The sequence below is a fragment of the Saccopteryx leptura genome, chromosome 4 (assembly GCF_036850995.1).
Source record: "Saccopteryx leptura isolate mSacLep1 chromosome 4, mSacLep1_pri_phased_curated, whole genome shotgun sequence".
NCBI classification, from domain to species: Eukaryota; Metazoa; Chordata; class Mammalia; order Chiroptera; family Emballonuridae; genus Saccopteryx; species Saccopteryx leptura.
This window is the reverse complement of record NC_089506.1, coordinates 217,485,927-217,501,256: the sequence shown is the minus strand read 5'-3', so window position 1 is coordinate 217,501,256 and position 15,330 is coordinate 217,485,927. Positions and strand designations below refer to the sequence as shown.

At 53.1% G+C, this 15,330-nt stretch overlaps 1 protein-coding gene across 2 annotated transcripts in view; it reads right to left on the bottom strand.

Moving 5' to 3' along the window:
- Positions 1–3,598: 3,598 nt before the first annotated feature.
- The window catches only part of ITGAL (integrin subunit alpha L), a 44,027-nt gene continuing 32,295 nt past the window's right edge, over positions 3,599–15,330 (bottom strand). For both annotated transcript variants that reach the window (XM_066383280.1, XM_066383281.1), the window contains exons 25-31: positions 14,610–14,685; positions 8,768–8,881; positions 8,452–8,508; positions 8,265–8,366; positions 7,332–7,427; positions 6,190–6,300; positions 3,599–4,877 (exon numbers count right to left, since the gene is read on the bottom strand). In XM_066383280.1, the coding sequence (XP_066239377.1) occupies positions 4,704–4,877; positions 6,190–6,300; positions 7,332–7,427; positions 8,265–8,366; positions 8,452–8,508; positions 8,768–8,881; positions 14,610–14,685 (730 nt within the window). In that variant the 3' untranslated portion in view covers positions 3,599–4,703. The remainder of the gene's footprint in view (positions 4,878–6,189; positions 6,301–7,331; positions 7,428–8,264; positions 8,367–8,451; positions 8,509–8,767; positions 8,882–14,609; positions 14,686–15,330) is intronic.

Sequence of the window (15,330 nt, the reverse complement as noted above, 5' to 3'; positions counted from 1 at the left end):
AACCAAGTGATTTTTTTATAGCCTGAGGCAGAGGCTCCATGGAGTCATTCTTAGCACCTGGTGCCAATGTGCTCAAACAAATCAAGCCATGGCTGTGGGAGGGGGGGAGGGAGAGGGAGAGGGGTAGAGAAGCAGATGGGCGCTTCTCCTGTGTGCCCTCACCAGTAATCAAACCCAGGACATCCGCATGCTGGGCCGACACTCTACCACTGAGCCAACCAGCCAGGGCTATCTCATTTTTTAAGAAATTGAATTTTTTTGAGGTGATGCTGGTTTCAGGTGCCCAACTCTACAACACAGCTTTCTCCACCATATTGTGTGTTCACCCCCACCACGTCAAGTCTTTATCACCATTTATCCCGTCTACCCCACTCTACACACCCACCAAACACAAATGTTATCTCATTTAATGCTCATCACAGCTCTGAGATATATACAGAGTGGGGCAAAAGTAGGTTTACAGGTGTAAGTACATGAAACAGTTTATTCTTGTATTTTTTTTCTCTCTCTCTTTTTTTTTTTTTTTTACAGAGACAGAGAGAGAGTCAGAGAGAGGGATAGACAGGGACAGACAGATAGGAACGAAGAGAGATGAGAAGCATCAATCATCAGTTTTTCGTTGTGACACCTTAGTTGTTCATTGATTGCTTTCTCATATGTGCCTTGACCGTGGGCCTTCAGCAGACTGAGTAACCCCTTGCTCAAGACAGCGACCTTGGGTCCAAGCTGGAGAGCTTTTTGCTCAAGCCAGATGAGCCCACGCTCAAGCTGGCGACCTCGGGGTCTCAAACCTGGGTCCTCGGCATCCCAGTCTGACGCTCTATCCACTGCGCCACCGCCTGGTCAGGCGTATTATTATTTATTAACTATTGTATTATTTTCCATATGCACAACTGCAAGCCTACCTGTGTCCCACTCTGAACAGTTATTATTCCTATTTTGCACATGAAGAAATGGGTCCCAGAGAGGACAATTGCCTGCATCCCACAACAGAGCCTAAAGTCAAACCTGGCGCTGACTGGGTTTTAACTACTTTCCTAACAATACAAAGATGTGATTTACTTTTCACTGTCTTTCTCCCGTGAGTACAGTGCTTCCTAGAGGCCGCCTGATTTGTCATGGCAGAGGTCCTCACTCTGTCTGATGGCTTGCATAGAATGTAGGCTTGAGTGTCACGTTTAAAATTTTTCTCCATTTTAATTTCTAACCAAATCAACCCATCTAGCCAGTAGATCTAACCCATGTAAGCAAAAGCTCCTGGGGAATTCTCAGTGATTTTTAAGAATATAAAGGGGCCACAGGTCCTGCCTGACCAAGCAGTGGTGTAGTGGATAGACCCAGGTTCGAAACTCCGAGGTCACCAGCTTGAGCACAAGCTCATCTGGTTTGAGCAAAGCTCACCAGCTTGGACCCAAGGTCACTGGCTCGAGCAAGGGGTCACTCTCTGCTGTAGTCCCCCGGTCAAGGCACATATGAGAGAGCAGTCAATGAACAACTAAGGTGACGCAACAAAGAATTGATGCTTCTCATCTCTCTCCCTTTCTGTCTGTCTGTCCCTCCCTCTGTTTCTGTCTAAAAAAAAAAAAAAAAAGTGAGGGCCACTTTTGAACACTTCCTTTGTGCCAACCCTGGTGAGGGGTCAGTGTTGATAATATATATGAGTGAGGCCTGAGTACTGCCTTCCAGAACCTTCTTTCTACCCTTGAGACAAAAGCCCACGCAGCCAGCCTTCCGTCCCCACTGAGGTATAAAGAAAGTGGCGATGGAATGCATCGTGCTGTCCAGGAATAGTGGGACTGAGAGAAGCTTCAAAGTGCTTTGAAGCAGGAGGGTCTTCATGCATGGAGAAAGGTGGAACTGCACACGCTGGCAAGGGAGACACAGAGGTGGGAAAGGACACGGAGGCAGGCGAGGACAGGTGCTGCTGAGTGAGTTGCGGTAGAGACTCCCGGGGATGACGATGGCAGGTCTGTTCCCAGACCGAGCCTCCCAGATCTTCTGTGTTTTCCTGCTTCCAACCTGGATGCATATATCCGCTTTTTCTCCCGTGTCACAGGATATCACCTCCTTAAAGAGACTTCCTTGACCACCAGTCTAAAAGAACCCTCTCCCATCACCCTCTAACCTGTTCTGCTTTCTTTTCTCCACAGCCCTATTACTACCTGGGAACACAGTTCTACTTTTTCACTGTTTTCTCACTGAGTGAAGCTTCCCGAGGGCAGGAACGTGCCTATCATGTACATCATCATGTCCTCAGAGCACAGAACCGACTGTGGCACAAAGCACTCAAGAAATACTATGTAGCCAGGCCCGTGGTGGTTCAGTGGATAGTCTCCCTGGAATGCTGAGGCCACTGGTTCAAAACCCTGGGCTTGCCCGGTCGAGGCACATATGACAAGCAACCAATGAACAACTAAAGTAAAGCAACTCTGAAGTGATACTTCTCGAGCTTCTCCTTCTCTCTCTGTAAAATCAATAAATAAAATATTTTAAAAATTTAAAAAAGGTCCTGCTAGTTGGCTCAGTGAATAGAGTGTCAGCCCGGTGTGCAGATGTCCTGGGTTCGATCTCTGGTCAGGACACGCATGAGAAGCGACCATCTGCTTCTCTCTCTCCCTCTCCCCTTCTCTCTCTCTTCCCCCCCCACAGCCAGTGGCTCAATGGTTTGAGTATGGCCCCAGGTGCCGAGGATAGCTGGTTTGGTCTGAGCGCATCAGCCTCAGGGACTAAAAATAGCTTGGTTGATTTGAGCATCGGCCCCAGACAGGTGTTGCTGGATGGATCCTGGTCAGGTTGCATGTGGGAGTCTGTCTCTCTCATTGGAATTAAAAAAATAAAATAATAAAGAAGTACTGTATAAATAATATAACCCGACAGGGTTCATGAGACCTACAAGACACTTTCATATCCTTTTAGTAATTCTGTGATATTCCTGACAGTTAAAATTTACCACAAGAGGGCAGCAGTAGCAGCCTTGGACGTCCCTTCTAAAGGGGGTGGGGCTCAGGGTTAGAAAAGGAGGGGGGTGCAGGGGGATGTACTCCCACATCCTTGCGAATTGTCAATGCTTTCTTAACCTTCTCTCACTTTCTGTCTCTCCCCTGCTTCTCTTTTGAACTAGCCCACAGTAGCAGGTGCAGGTCACTCGCTGGCAAGAGAGAGAGACAGAAAAAGGAAAAGAAAAATGAGAGCTACTGTTTGAGTCCCACTTAGAGAAAGGTTGAGAAGGCAGTGGGGCAGTGGATAGAGTGTCGGACTGGGATGTGGAGGACCTAGGTTCGAGACCCCAAGCTCGCCAGCTTGAGCGCGGGCTCATCTGGTTTGAGCAAAGCTCACCAGCTTGGACCCAAGGTCGCTGGCTTGAGCAAGGGGTTACTTGGTCTACTGTAGCCACACGGTCAAGGCACATATGAGAAAGCAATCAATGAACAACTAAGGTGTCGCAACAAAAAACTAATGATTGATGCTTCTTATCTCTCTCCGTTCCTGTCTGTCCCTGTCTATCCCTCTCTCTTTCTGTCTCTGTAAAAAAAAAATTTTTTTTGAGCCAGGCTGGAATGTTCTACCAGCATAGAAACATCACAAAATTGGACAGAATTTCACATTTATTGGATAAATACACACAGGCAATGTGCTCGGCACTGGGAGCCAAGTGAAGGGACATGGTCCCCACCCTTAGCTCAGAGTCTCACATGGGGGCCACCACGGCCGTGGGATGGAGTCCTGGTGGGGGTTGTTGGGGGGGGAGGGCAGGCGCCTGGGGAAGACTGAGCCTTTAGGAATGTGATGCCGTGGACCCATCCAAACTTTTTTTTCCCTTTGTCCCATAGGAACCCTCATTAGTTGGGTGAGATTATGTCAAGCACCTATTATGTGTCTTAGCTGGGTGGTATCATCAGGGATCCCAAGATACAGTCTTGACCCATGGAGCTCACTGTTTCATTTGAGAAATGGATATTAGGTAACCCACTTAACAATTAACAAATACAATCCCTGCGATGACAGACAACTGCAGGCTAGTATAAGTGTGCATAATATGGGAACCTGAATGAGTCGGGGTGGGGGCTGCCCCGAGGAAGTGACGCGTGAGCCGAGATCTGAAGACTGAGTCAGCCAGGAAAGGAGTGGGGAGGAATGTTCTATACACCGGCATATTCAGGCGGTTTGCAGGTTTTGGAAGGCATTCAGGAATTTGGTCTTTCGCTGAAGAGCAGGGGGTTTGCAGCAGCAACACAGTGACACAGATCAGATTGTCCTCTGGCAGCAGGATGCAAAGCTGCTGGACTCCAGGTGGGAGAGAGTGGGGGCGGGGTTCCAGGAGGCCCAGGCCTCTGTGGACCTCCAGGGGCAGGTGGGTGCGAGGGCCGGGAGTGTCACTAGGTCCTGGGACTACGGTTTCTCCAAATTTAGATCAGATGTTCTTTTCCAGGGAAGCAAACTAAGAGGAGCTTTTAGAAGCCAGGACCATCCTATAGCTACAAGACACCCCCCCCCCCAGCCTTCCCGCCTGTCACGTCGTGGATCCCCACCACGAGCCTGCAAAGGAGGCAGGCGGCAGCGAGCTCCATGTTCACGACAGAAAAACAGGAGTCCAGGGCAGAGCCGTGACTTGCCAGAGGACACAGAGTGACTCGCAGGGAGAGGCAGACCGGCACCAGGCATCCCAAGTCCAGTCCTGGGCCCTCCGCATCCGGCCCGGGGGCTCAGTCTGTGCCGCCTCCATCCTGGGCCTCCTCCCCGTGCAGCAGGTCCTGGCAGCTCGGATCCATGGCCTCTTCCTCAGACACTGGCTTCCCACAGTCTTCTGCAGGGACTCCACTGGAGCCATCGACAGTAGCCTCCATCTTCTCCTTCAGGTTCCGTTTGAAGAAGCCGACCTGGAGGAAGACGACCATCCACTGAGCAGAAAGTCCATGGAGCACAGCTGGCCCCAGCAAACACGACGAAAGCACTCTTTATGTTAATTCATATGGGCCACAGGCACATGGCGTCCACCCCAGGGACGGGGGCGCGAGTGTCGGCCATCCCTGGTTCTTGGCAATAAGTTAAAAAGCTCTCCACTTACTAGTTCATTCTTTAGGGTCATCAAAATGTCAAGTACCAATATTTTAGGTGGGTGACTTGACAATGTCTAGTGCCACTAACAGTAAGAGCCCATGCATATATAGTGCTTAATATGTGTCACACCCTCTCTGTTGAAAGCTCAAAACCTATATATTATTTGGCTCAGCAATTCCAGACCTAGGGGTTAATTTTAAAGAATCTTTTGATAAGTGTGCGAAGATGTGGGTAACAAGAGCCTTTCTAGTCATACTGTTTGAAATAGATGTCAATTACAAACGATCTAGATGTTCATCAATAGAGAATGCGTTCAATAAAAGGGGAGGGGCAGAGAGCGGAAAACCAGCCAGGTTCCAAAGCAAGAAGCAGATCAGTTGTGCTCGGATGGAAAGACATCAAGGTCCCATATCCGGGGGAAATACAAGTTCCCAAGCAGTATATACTTTCCAATCCCATTTACATTTTCTACACCCACACTGATTTTTCTTTTTTTCTCTTTCATGCTCACACATACTCATATATGTTAACAACAAAACTAGAACCTGGAGGAATAGAAACAAAAAAGTTGTTAATGACAACCCTCTGGGGGGGTACAATAGGAAGAAGCTTTGATTTTTATGTTCTCTTTTCTGCAATATTTGCATATTTTGCATGGAACACCTGCCTTCTGGCATGCTTCATCTGGCTAACTGCCACTCATCCCAACTCAAATGCCACCTCCCAGAGTCCCCCAGCCTCAGGCAGGTTCCCACGGTAGAGGCTCCAGAGCACACGGCCCCGTGTGTTCCTGTCCGTCTCCCCCATTCGACTGTGAGCTCTACAAAGTCAGGGGCCACGGCTGTGGTCCGTGTCTCCGTATCCCAGTGCCTGACTCTGGGTATGCAGCAGAGCCCGTCTTCCTGTCCCTGGCGCCCAGTCCTGGGCCTGCCAGCGCTTGGGGGAGTGACGGGGGACAGTCTCGGTTGCCCTTTGAGCCCCAGTAGCCTTCCCTGTAGAAGGAGGGAGTAGGCGGAAGCCCCTTCTAAGCTTGGACAATCCCTGGTCTTGGCATTCTCCTTCGTGACCCCTGCCGACCCCCTCCCCAGTCCGCCTCTCTGAGCCATGCCCCCTCCCCCCAGATGCACTGACCTTGTAGAGCGCCAGGAAAATCAGCAGCAGCAGCAGCAGCCCCCCGACGCCACTCAGCACATAGAGATAGAGCATTTCCTTCTCATACACGATGTCCACCTTCATGACGACCTGGGGGAGGACAGAAGGGGGAGGTGCAGGGGAGAAGCCCCTCCCACACACACACTTCTTGTGAATCTGGCCTCCATCTCTAGATCTTCACATGTCGAGTGTAAACTGTGTCACAACACCAGGCTCTGGTCCAGGCCCCTCTCCCCGGTGTACCTCCCTCTGCAGCCTTCAGAGCAGGGGTCGGGAACCTTTCTGGCTGAGAGAGCCACGAACGCCACATATTTTAAAATGTAATTCCATGAGAGCCATACAACGACCCGTGTACCTTACGCATTATCCAATAAAAATTTGGTGTTGTCCCGGAGGACAGTTGTGATTGGCTCCAGCCACCCGCAACCATGAACATGAGGGTAGGAAATGAATGGATTGTAATCCATGAGAATGTTTTATATTTTTAACGTTATTTTTTTTATTAAAGATTTGTCTGCGATCCAGATGCAGCCATCAAAAGAGCCACATCTGGCTCGTGAGCCACAGGTTCCCGACCCCTGCTCCAGAGTGACCCAGCCAACACTCCCCATGGCCTACTCAAGCCCTTAAGTGGCTTCTGTTCGTCCCAGGAGAAAATGCCAGAATTTCATCCCAGCATGCAGTCTTCCGGAATGGGTTTCCGTGGGCCCTTTTAGCTGCAACTTCCCTCCCTCTGGGCTTTTCAACCCGCCTGGCCCACCCTCTCAGCTCTGGCCCCACACCCGCCGCTGTCACTGCTCAGAGCGTGGCCCTGTGGCGCTCTGCCTGGGGGGTGGGCACCCCTCTGCCCAGCTGCCGTCAAACCCGTCTCCACCTGACACATCTCAGACAGGTGAGCCTGTAGTCCGCTTGCCCACCGGTGGTGGGGGAAGGTGCGGGCTTCCACGGGAGCCTTTGCCAGGTCTGACGGCTCAGGCTGCGGGGCGTTCACACTGTGCTAAGCCCAAGCCTTCTCCCGCACGGCTGCCCACTGCGGGCTCTGGCTCTGCCAGCTCGGCCCTGGGCTTCCTCAGACCTCTCCGCTGACCTGTTCCCGGGGCTTTAGAGGAGGGCAGAGGTACCTGGGCCAGGGAGGCGTTGCTACCATAGAGGTGGAAGTGTTTGCTGCTGTTGAAGGAGACGGAGAGGGAGCTGCAGAGACTGATCGTGGAGGAGGCCTGTGGGCGGGGCGGCGGTGGCGTCAGCCCAGGTGCACGGGGCTGGGCGCTGCGGCCCACGTGCCCTGCCCCCTGCCCCACCGCAGCTCAGGGGGAACAGCAGAGGAGAGTGGGTCCAGCGGGCTGCCCACATCTGTGAACTCTGCATCCCAGCAGGCCACTCCCCCTCGCTGGGAGGAAAGCTTCCCTTCACAGTCTCTACAAAAGCAACCCACAGGCCCGGGAAAACGGCCCTGCACATTTCAGACAGATCATGGTTCACTTTCATCTTCCACTGAGTAAACACTCCAAGTTTTTTAATCAAGATAAAGTAAAAAATGGGCCCTGGCCAGTTGGCTCAGTGGTAGAGCGTCGGCCTGGCGTGCAGAAGTCCCGGGTTCGATTCCCGGCCAGGGCACACAGGAGAAGCGCCCATCTGCTTCTCCACCCCTCCCCCTCTCCTTTCTCTCTGTCTCTCTCTTCCTCTCCCGCAGCCGAGGCTCCACTGGAGCAAAGATGGCCTGGGCGCTGGGGATGGCTCCTTGGCCTCTGCCCCAGGTGCTAGAGTGGCTCTGGTCACAACAGAGCGACGCCCCGGAGGGGCAGAGCATCGCCCCCTGGTGGGCAGAGCGTCGCCCCCTGGTGGGCAGAGCGCTGCCCCTGGTGGGCATGCCGGGTGGATTCCGGTTGGGCGCATGCGGGAGTCTGTCTCTGACTGTCTCTCCCCGTTTCCGGCTTAAGAAAAATACAGAAAAAAAAAAAGTAAAAAATGAAGGAAGACCACGTGGTGGGGAACCCAGTCCCACCCCGCAAGGCCCCCCGAACCACTTCGCCTCTGTTGTTGCCAACAGGTGCTACCTGGATATTCCCCACCAGCTCCACGGCCCCGATCACGTGGACGAGGATCTCCTTCTTGAAGGCCACTGGGCAGCGGAACTGGGCTCCGGGCAGACAAGGCAGCTAGGAACAAGGAACAGCTGGGGCGCTGGGGAGGCCTTTCTGCCTGCATGCTGCCCAGCGCCCATCTCAGCTCACATGTTCATACCTCAGCCGTTCGGGGCGGTCTTTCGAGAATCTCATAGTAACAGTCGACAGGAGGCTCCTAGGAATGATGAGGCAGGACCCTCAGTCAGTCCAGAGCTGAGAGAGCACGCTGGCCCCTTAAGACCAGAACCTGGCATTCCTCTCCGCCACCAAGATATGACCTTGGCATCCCACTTCTCTCCCTGGTCCTTGTCAGAGTCAAACATCACTGTGTGTGGCAGGATCCGTCCACCTCGCTCCCTCCCCAAGTATTTGTTCCTCGTTGTGGGCCCACCCCCACACCCTAGGCATCCCTTCTTCCTCCGGGCAGTACTCACCATCTGCACACTCCACTTGTGGGCGATGAGCCCCTCTCTGTGAGGCTGTGGTACACCAATCAAGGCCTCCAAGGCGGGCACGTTGTGGTCATTGACAGATGGCTGAATCCTCACCTGGTACAGAGGACAAAGGGCGGCTGAGCCCTGAATGCCAGCCACCCTAACTGCCACCCCAGATCCAGTCCTCACTGGGTGAGGCCCAAGGGCCTGCTTGTTCGACTGCGGGCAGTAATCCACCACATCCTGCCCTGGTCCCCAGTGACATGTGTGAGTTACATGTGCTTCTCTGCTTTCTCCACGTGGCCAGCTCTTCTACATCCTGTAAGGCAGTGGTCCCCAACCTTTTTTGGGCCACGAACTGGTTTAATGTCAGAAAATATTTTCACGGACCGGCCTTTAGGGTGGGACGGATAAATGTATCACGTGACCGAGACAAGCGTCAAGAGTGAGTCTTAGACGGATGTAACAGAGGGAATCTGGTCACTTTTTAAAAATAAAACATTGTTCAGACTTAAATATTATATAAATAAAACGGAAATAATGTAAGTTATTTATTCTTTCTCTGTGGACCGGTACCAAATGGCCCACGGACTGGTACCAGTCTGCGGCCCAGGGGTTGGGGACCACTGCTGTACGGTACTACTCGAATATCATTCTGAAAGTCCGCCCAGGAACAGGGTTCCGCTCCGGTGTTCACCCGGCGTACATCCCCAGCGGTGGGCGGAGTGGCTGCCCGGGGTCAGCCATCTCCACTGGGCCTGGGCAGTGAGAGCGGGCCATGGCTGGTTTCACCTGCACTGCCTCCTGCTCAACACAGTAACTGGCACATAACAGGCTCAAGAAAAGTAGTTTTTTGAATGAGTAAAAGAACGAATGACATTTAACAAGTACAGCTGCCAGAATTATTTGCGCAATGCAGGTGAGGAAAGATTCATTTTGGCAAGCATCTTGAATCAATTTAAGAAATATTTCCCCAGTGCCCTTTGCACAGAAGAGCTGTCTATGCGAGGGCGGGGAGACCCGGAAACGTGTAAAATGGTGACACAGGAGGAGCACCAGTGAAAGTCTTGGGGTGGCCCAGCCAGGGACATACAGACCCAATTTGAGGTGTCTGACATGTACTCATTCAGCAGACATTTGTGGACAGTTAAGTTGAACAAAAAAGTCTAATGAAAGAGGCAGCATCTGATTTTTGTGTGTGTGTGTGTGACAGAGTCAGAGAGAGGGACAGATAGGGACAGACAGACAGGAAGGGAGAGAGATGAGAAGTGTCAATTCTTTGTTGTGGCACCTTAGTTGTTCATTGATTGCTTTCTCATATGTGCCTTGATTGGGGGCTACAGCAGAGCAAGTGACCTTGTGCTCAAGCCAGCGACCTTGGGTCCAAGCTGGTGAGCCTTGCTCAAACCAGATGAGCCTGTGCTCAAGCTGGCGACCTCAGGGTCTCGAACCTGGGTCCTCCGCATCCCAATCTGATGCTCTATCCACTGCGCCACCGCTGGTCAGGTGGCAGCATTTGAATTTAACTGTGAAAGACAAAAAATTAGTAGGTGAAGATGGGGAAAGTTACCCATAAAAAGAAAGCACAGGGAGTCCAGACAGCGCCAGGCGGGTGCGATACAGCCAGAGGTTAGGGCGCTGGCTTGCAAGGAGAGATAAGAGGTAAGTCTGGAAAGGAGACTTGGGGATGAACTGCAGACTGCGGGGCCGGAAGGCCAGGGGGCCAGGAGGCAGGAGACCATGGGCTAGACCACTGAGAGGGACCCCTCCACCGGGAAAGGCGGGACAAGACCCACCTTGGGAGCCCGTGCCGGAGGACCGGCTGCAAGAAGGCGAGTTCCACATGAGCAGCGTCGGGACAAGAGAGAGAAGAGGATGCAGACGGCAGAACGGGAGGAGGCAGCGGGCCCAGGCACATCGGAAGGAGACACTCACCCAGACTCGCAAGTTTTGCTTGAGGAAACACTGGTGTTTTTAAAGGATTTAAAGGAAGCCAGAGAAGACACTGGTACAGGAAAAGATAATAAGTTTAGAACGTGTTGGGACCAAAGTTTCAGGAGGAGCAACTGTAGTCCTAGCCAGATACCCAAGAGAAACAAAACATATGTCCACAGAAAAACACAGAGGAATGTTTAAGCAGCGTTATCCGTTATCCGTAATAGCCAGAAAGCGGAAACAGGCCAAGTACGCATGATTGGATGAATGCATCAATCCAGTGTGGCCTATCTCACAACGGGGTGTTATCTGGCAATAAAAATGAATGAAATAGCCTGACCAGGCAGTGGCGCAGTGGATAGAGTGTCGGACTGGGATGCAGAGGACCCAGGTTCGAGACCCCGAGGTCGCCAGCTTGAGCGCGGGCTCATCTGGTTTGAGCAAAAGCCCACCAGCTTGAACCCAAGGTTGCTGGCCCCAGCAAGGGGCTACTCGGTCTGCTGAAGGCCCGCGGTCAAGGCACATATGAGAAAGCAATCAATGAACAACTAAAGTGTTGCAACGCGCAATGAAAAACTAATGATTGATGCTTCACATCTCTATCCATTCCTGTCTGTCTGTCCCTGTCTATCCCTCTCTCTGACTCACTCTCTGTCTCTGTAAAAAAATAAAAAAAATAAAAAAAAATAAAAAAATGAATGAAATATTGACACATGTTACGACACGGGTGGGCCCTGGACATACCATGCTCAATGAAAGGAGCCAGTCACCAAAGACCACATGTTGTGTGATCTCAGTTATAGGTAACGTCCAGAATAGGTCACTCTCTACAGAGGGACAAAAGCTGTGGTTGCCAGGAGCTGGCAGAGGGAGGGGGAAGGGGTGACTGCAAATGGGCACAGGGTTTCTTTTCCGGAGCAGAGAGGACGTTCTGCAATTAGATTATGGCGAGGACGGCAGCACTGTGAATATACTAAAAAACCAAACTCCATTGCATTGTACACTTTCAGTGGGGAAATTGTGTGGTATGTGAATTATATCTCGATGAAGCTGTTAAAAGACCAAAACAAGAAAATAAGAAAAGGTGGTAGGGCCCTGGCCGGTTGGCTCAGTGGTAGAGCGTCGGCCTGGCGTGCAGAGGTCCCGGGTTCGATTCCTGTGAGCCAGGGCACACAGGAGAAGCGCCCATCTGCTTCTCCACCCCTCCCCCTCTCCTTCCTCTCTGTCTCTCTCTTCCCCTCCTGCAGCCGAGGCTCCATTGGAGCAAAGATGGCCCGGGTGCTGGGGATGGCTTCTTGGCCACTGCCCCAGGCGCTAGAGTGGCTCTGGTCGCAACAGAGCGACGCCCCGAAGGGGCAGAGCATCGCCCCCTGGTGGGCAGAGCGTCGCCCCTGGTGGGTGTGCCGGGTGGATCCCGGTCGGGCGCATGCGGGAGTCTGTCTGACTGTCTCCCCCTGTTTCCAGTTTCAGAAAAAAAAAAAAAAAAAAGAAAAAGAAAAGGTGGTAGGAAGACATCCCAGGGAAGGGGAGTGACAAGCTGCAGGGGCACACAAGCTGGAGAAGGAGGGACACAGTCTGGAGCTGTCAGCTGGAAGGGGGCAGTGACACTGTGGGAACCGACCCCGAGCAGGCAGGAGCCCCGCCCCAGAGCTGTGCGTGCGCCTGCATGACAGAACGGGAGCGATGATAAGGCTTTCGGCGGAGGGTCAGACCCTGTGCGTAATACCATCACTTACTGGGCGCTCGGAGTGCGAGGCCTCTTCCGATTCTCACCACGTGCATCATCTCATCTAGCCTGTCGCTGTGCCTCCGCGCTGAACAACACAACCGTCCCCATTTTCCAGATGGGAGCACTGAGGCTCAGGGAGCTGAGTTAATTTTTCTGAAGCTATCAAGTACTATAGAGCTGGCATGTTAACCCAGGTTGACTCCAGTAACAGGAATCACTATGCTCCATCAACTTCCTTGGATAACAGTGGTAATAATAATAATGCTAAAAACAAACGATGGTAATAGATACCGCACATGTCAAGTACTAGGCCAAGCTGCACCTGGCATGTATTTTCTCATTTGCTCCTCATAACCCCATAAGGTAGGTGTTATTATCCCCCTTTTATAGATTGAAAAACTGAGGCTCAGAGAGGCTAAGTAAACTGCCTAAGGCCACACAGCTTTAAGATCTCCAGGCCAGCGGACGCCGGTGCTGCTTACCAGTTAGGGGAGCAGGAGACCATGAGGAAGGAGAGCCTGTGGCCCCGCTGCCCAGCTCTCGGGTTGCCTGCCTGCCTAGCTTATAACCTCGGTTATTAGAGCTGACCTCCTTGTGGCAAAGGCGACCTGACTAACGGGACAGACTCAGGAAAGAGGGAAGCATTCATGTCCCGTCCTGTGCCGGGTTAGTGAAATCGGAGACCACAGCAGGGCCTCTAGCAAGAGTGGCTGCTGCTTAGCGGGCCGGGCAGTGGGGAGCTGGAGGGTGGTGAGACGGACGGAGCATCTAATCCTGTTATCTGGACTCTTCTGAGGGAAAGAGGAGGCTCGAGGGATGTGAGCTGGTTCTGGGCCGAGTGAGGCCAGAATGTGAGGCGGCTTCCAAAGCAGTTGGGGGATCTCAGGGCTGCGACACAACCCCCCCCCCCTCGCCCCTAGAATGACCTCCACTTCCCCAGATCCTGTGCCGGGCACTCTACAGGGAGCAAGTAACCCACTGGGCCTCAGGGCCACCTGTGGAGTTCTTATTCCAAACTCCATTTGTGACAGGGAACTGAGACCTGGACGGGTAGGTCCCTGGCCCAAGACCACACAGACTGCCAGTGGCAGAGCCGGAGTCTGGTTCTGTGCCTGCCTGGCCCACCTCCTACAAGAACCCAGCGCCCTCCCAGCGAGGAGCACCAGCTGCCAACTCAACTGGCTATTCCAAACATTCTATTTCAATGCAAATGGGCATCTGACCTTCCCAAAGACCACCCTCTCTCTCGTCACAGTCTGGAGGGGAGATGGCCCCGTCCATCTGGAAAGGGCTTAAACTGCTCTGGGTCCCTGTCCTGCTGGGCTCCCCTCCCAGTCTGGCCTGACTCCAGTGTGGCCTTAGGTGACAGTTCCTCTTTGGGCCCTCAGTTTTCTCCACAGTGCAATGAAAAGGCTCTTGACTGGTCAGTGCCTAATCCTCTCCCGAGGTCACCTCTAAGAAAGCCTGGGACTCGGGGGCGGGCGGCCTCCTTCCTCTGAGCTCCCATAATGAGGATGGACTGTTACTAGGACACTGACCGTACTGCAGGAGAACCTGAACTTCGAGGTTAGACACATGGATCTTGGTGTTCACATAAGTACCTGAGCTGAACTTTTCCCTTATTCGCTGTGTAACTTGGGCAAGTGACTTGACCGTTTACGCCACAGACCTCTCGTCTGTAAAACGGGAACGACCCCGCCTCTCACAGGTGATTAGGGCTCTCACAGGTCGGTGTGAGAATTACAGGGGTTGGGTACAGAAATACCAGGCACAGAACTTGGGTCTGCTGAGTGGACAAGGACCCTGTTTTATCAATTGCTGCCCAGAGCCTAGCAAAGTACCTGAGTTAGGAGAGTGGCTCATTAAATGTTTGAATGAAAAACTAGGTTCTCTCTCAGAGTCCTTCTCGTTCTCAAGTGTTGTGATTCTGAGTAATCTACGCAGCGGCGGGTGTGCTGCCTGGGAGCGTGTCCGCGGAGGCTGTGGAGCCGCACGGGAAGGACCGTCAGCCCCGTGGAGGGCCGGACCCACGGAGGACGGGACTGTGTCTGACTGGTCTCCGTGTCCTTGATCTCCGGGATGGGGCTGAGTGTGTGTGTGTGTGTGTGTGTGTGTGTGTGTGTGAGTGTGTGTGTGTGTGTGTGACCTTTAGGGGCCTTTCCACATTGAGGTCCATACCTGGTAGGTGTGCTCGACATGGTGGGTCTTGTCACTCTTGTGGGGGAAGCTGATATAGAGTGTGGAGTTCTCCAGGCTGTGGAGAGAGAGGAGATCGGAGGTAGAGGGTGGAGAGAAGAGCCACCCCGAGGCACCCCAGGGGCCTGGGCCAGGGGAAGCCGGCACTGTGCCAGGGACCTCGCTGGCACGGCCGCATGTACTCCTTACTGGGCCCTGCTGTTTCCGTTTGGACACTAAGGTTCGTGGAAGGGGTCGGCCTCTTGCCCAGAGCCCTGCAGTGAGGAACTGAAGGGGACATGCCTCTGGAGACACGTTCTTTCCACTCCGTCCCCCTCTCTAGGTCTGCGCTGCACTGGGCCCCTGCTCCTCCCCTGGATGATGGCACCGGCCTCTGGCTCCCTCTCCCACCTCATCTTTCTCCTGACCTTCCCAACATCACTCTTTGATCCTGCCTCTCGCCTCCACAGAATCTGGCACGGGCTCCCAGCTGCCCACAGGGCCAGGTCCTAAGCCGGGTCCCAGTCCACCTGCCTGCTCCCCACACAGACCCGACATCCCCTGCGCCGCCTGCTCCCTGCTCCCAGAAGTGCTCGACTGTCCGCTGTCTCCACGGCCTCACCGAGACTGTTCGCTCTGATGAGAATGTCCTCCCTCTGCCTTGGCCCTTGTTCTTATCCTCCAGCCCCCAGTTCAAGCCTCAGCCTCTCCGTGACCCCCTCCA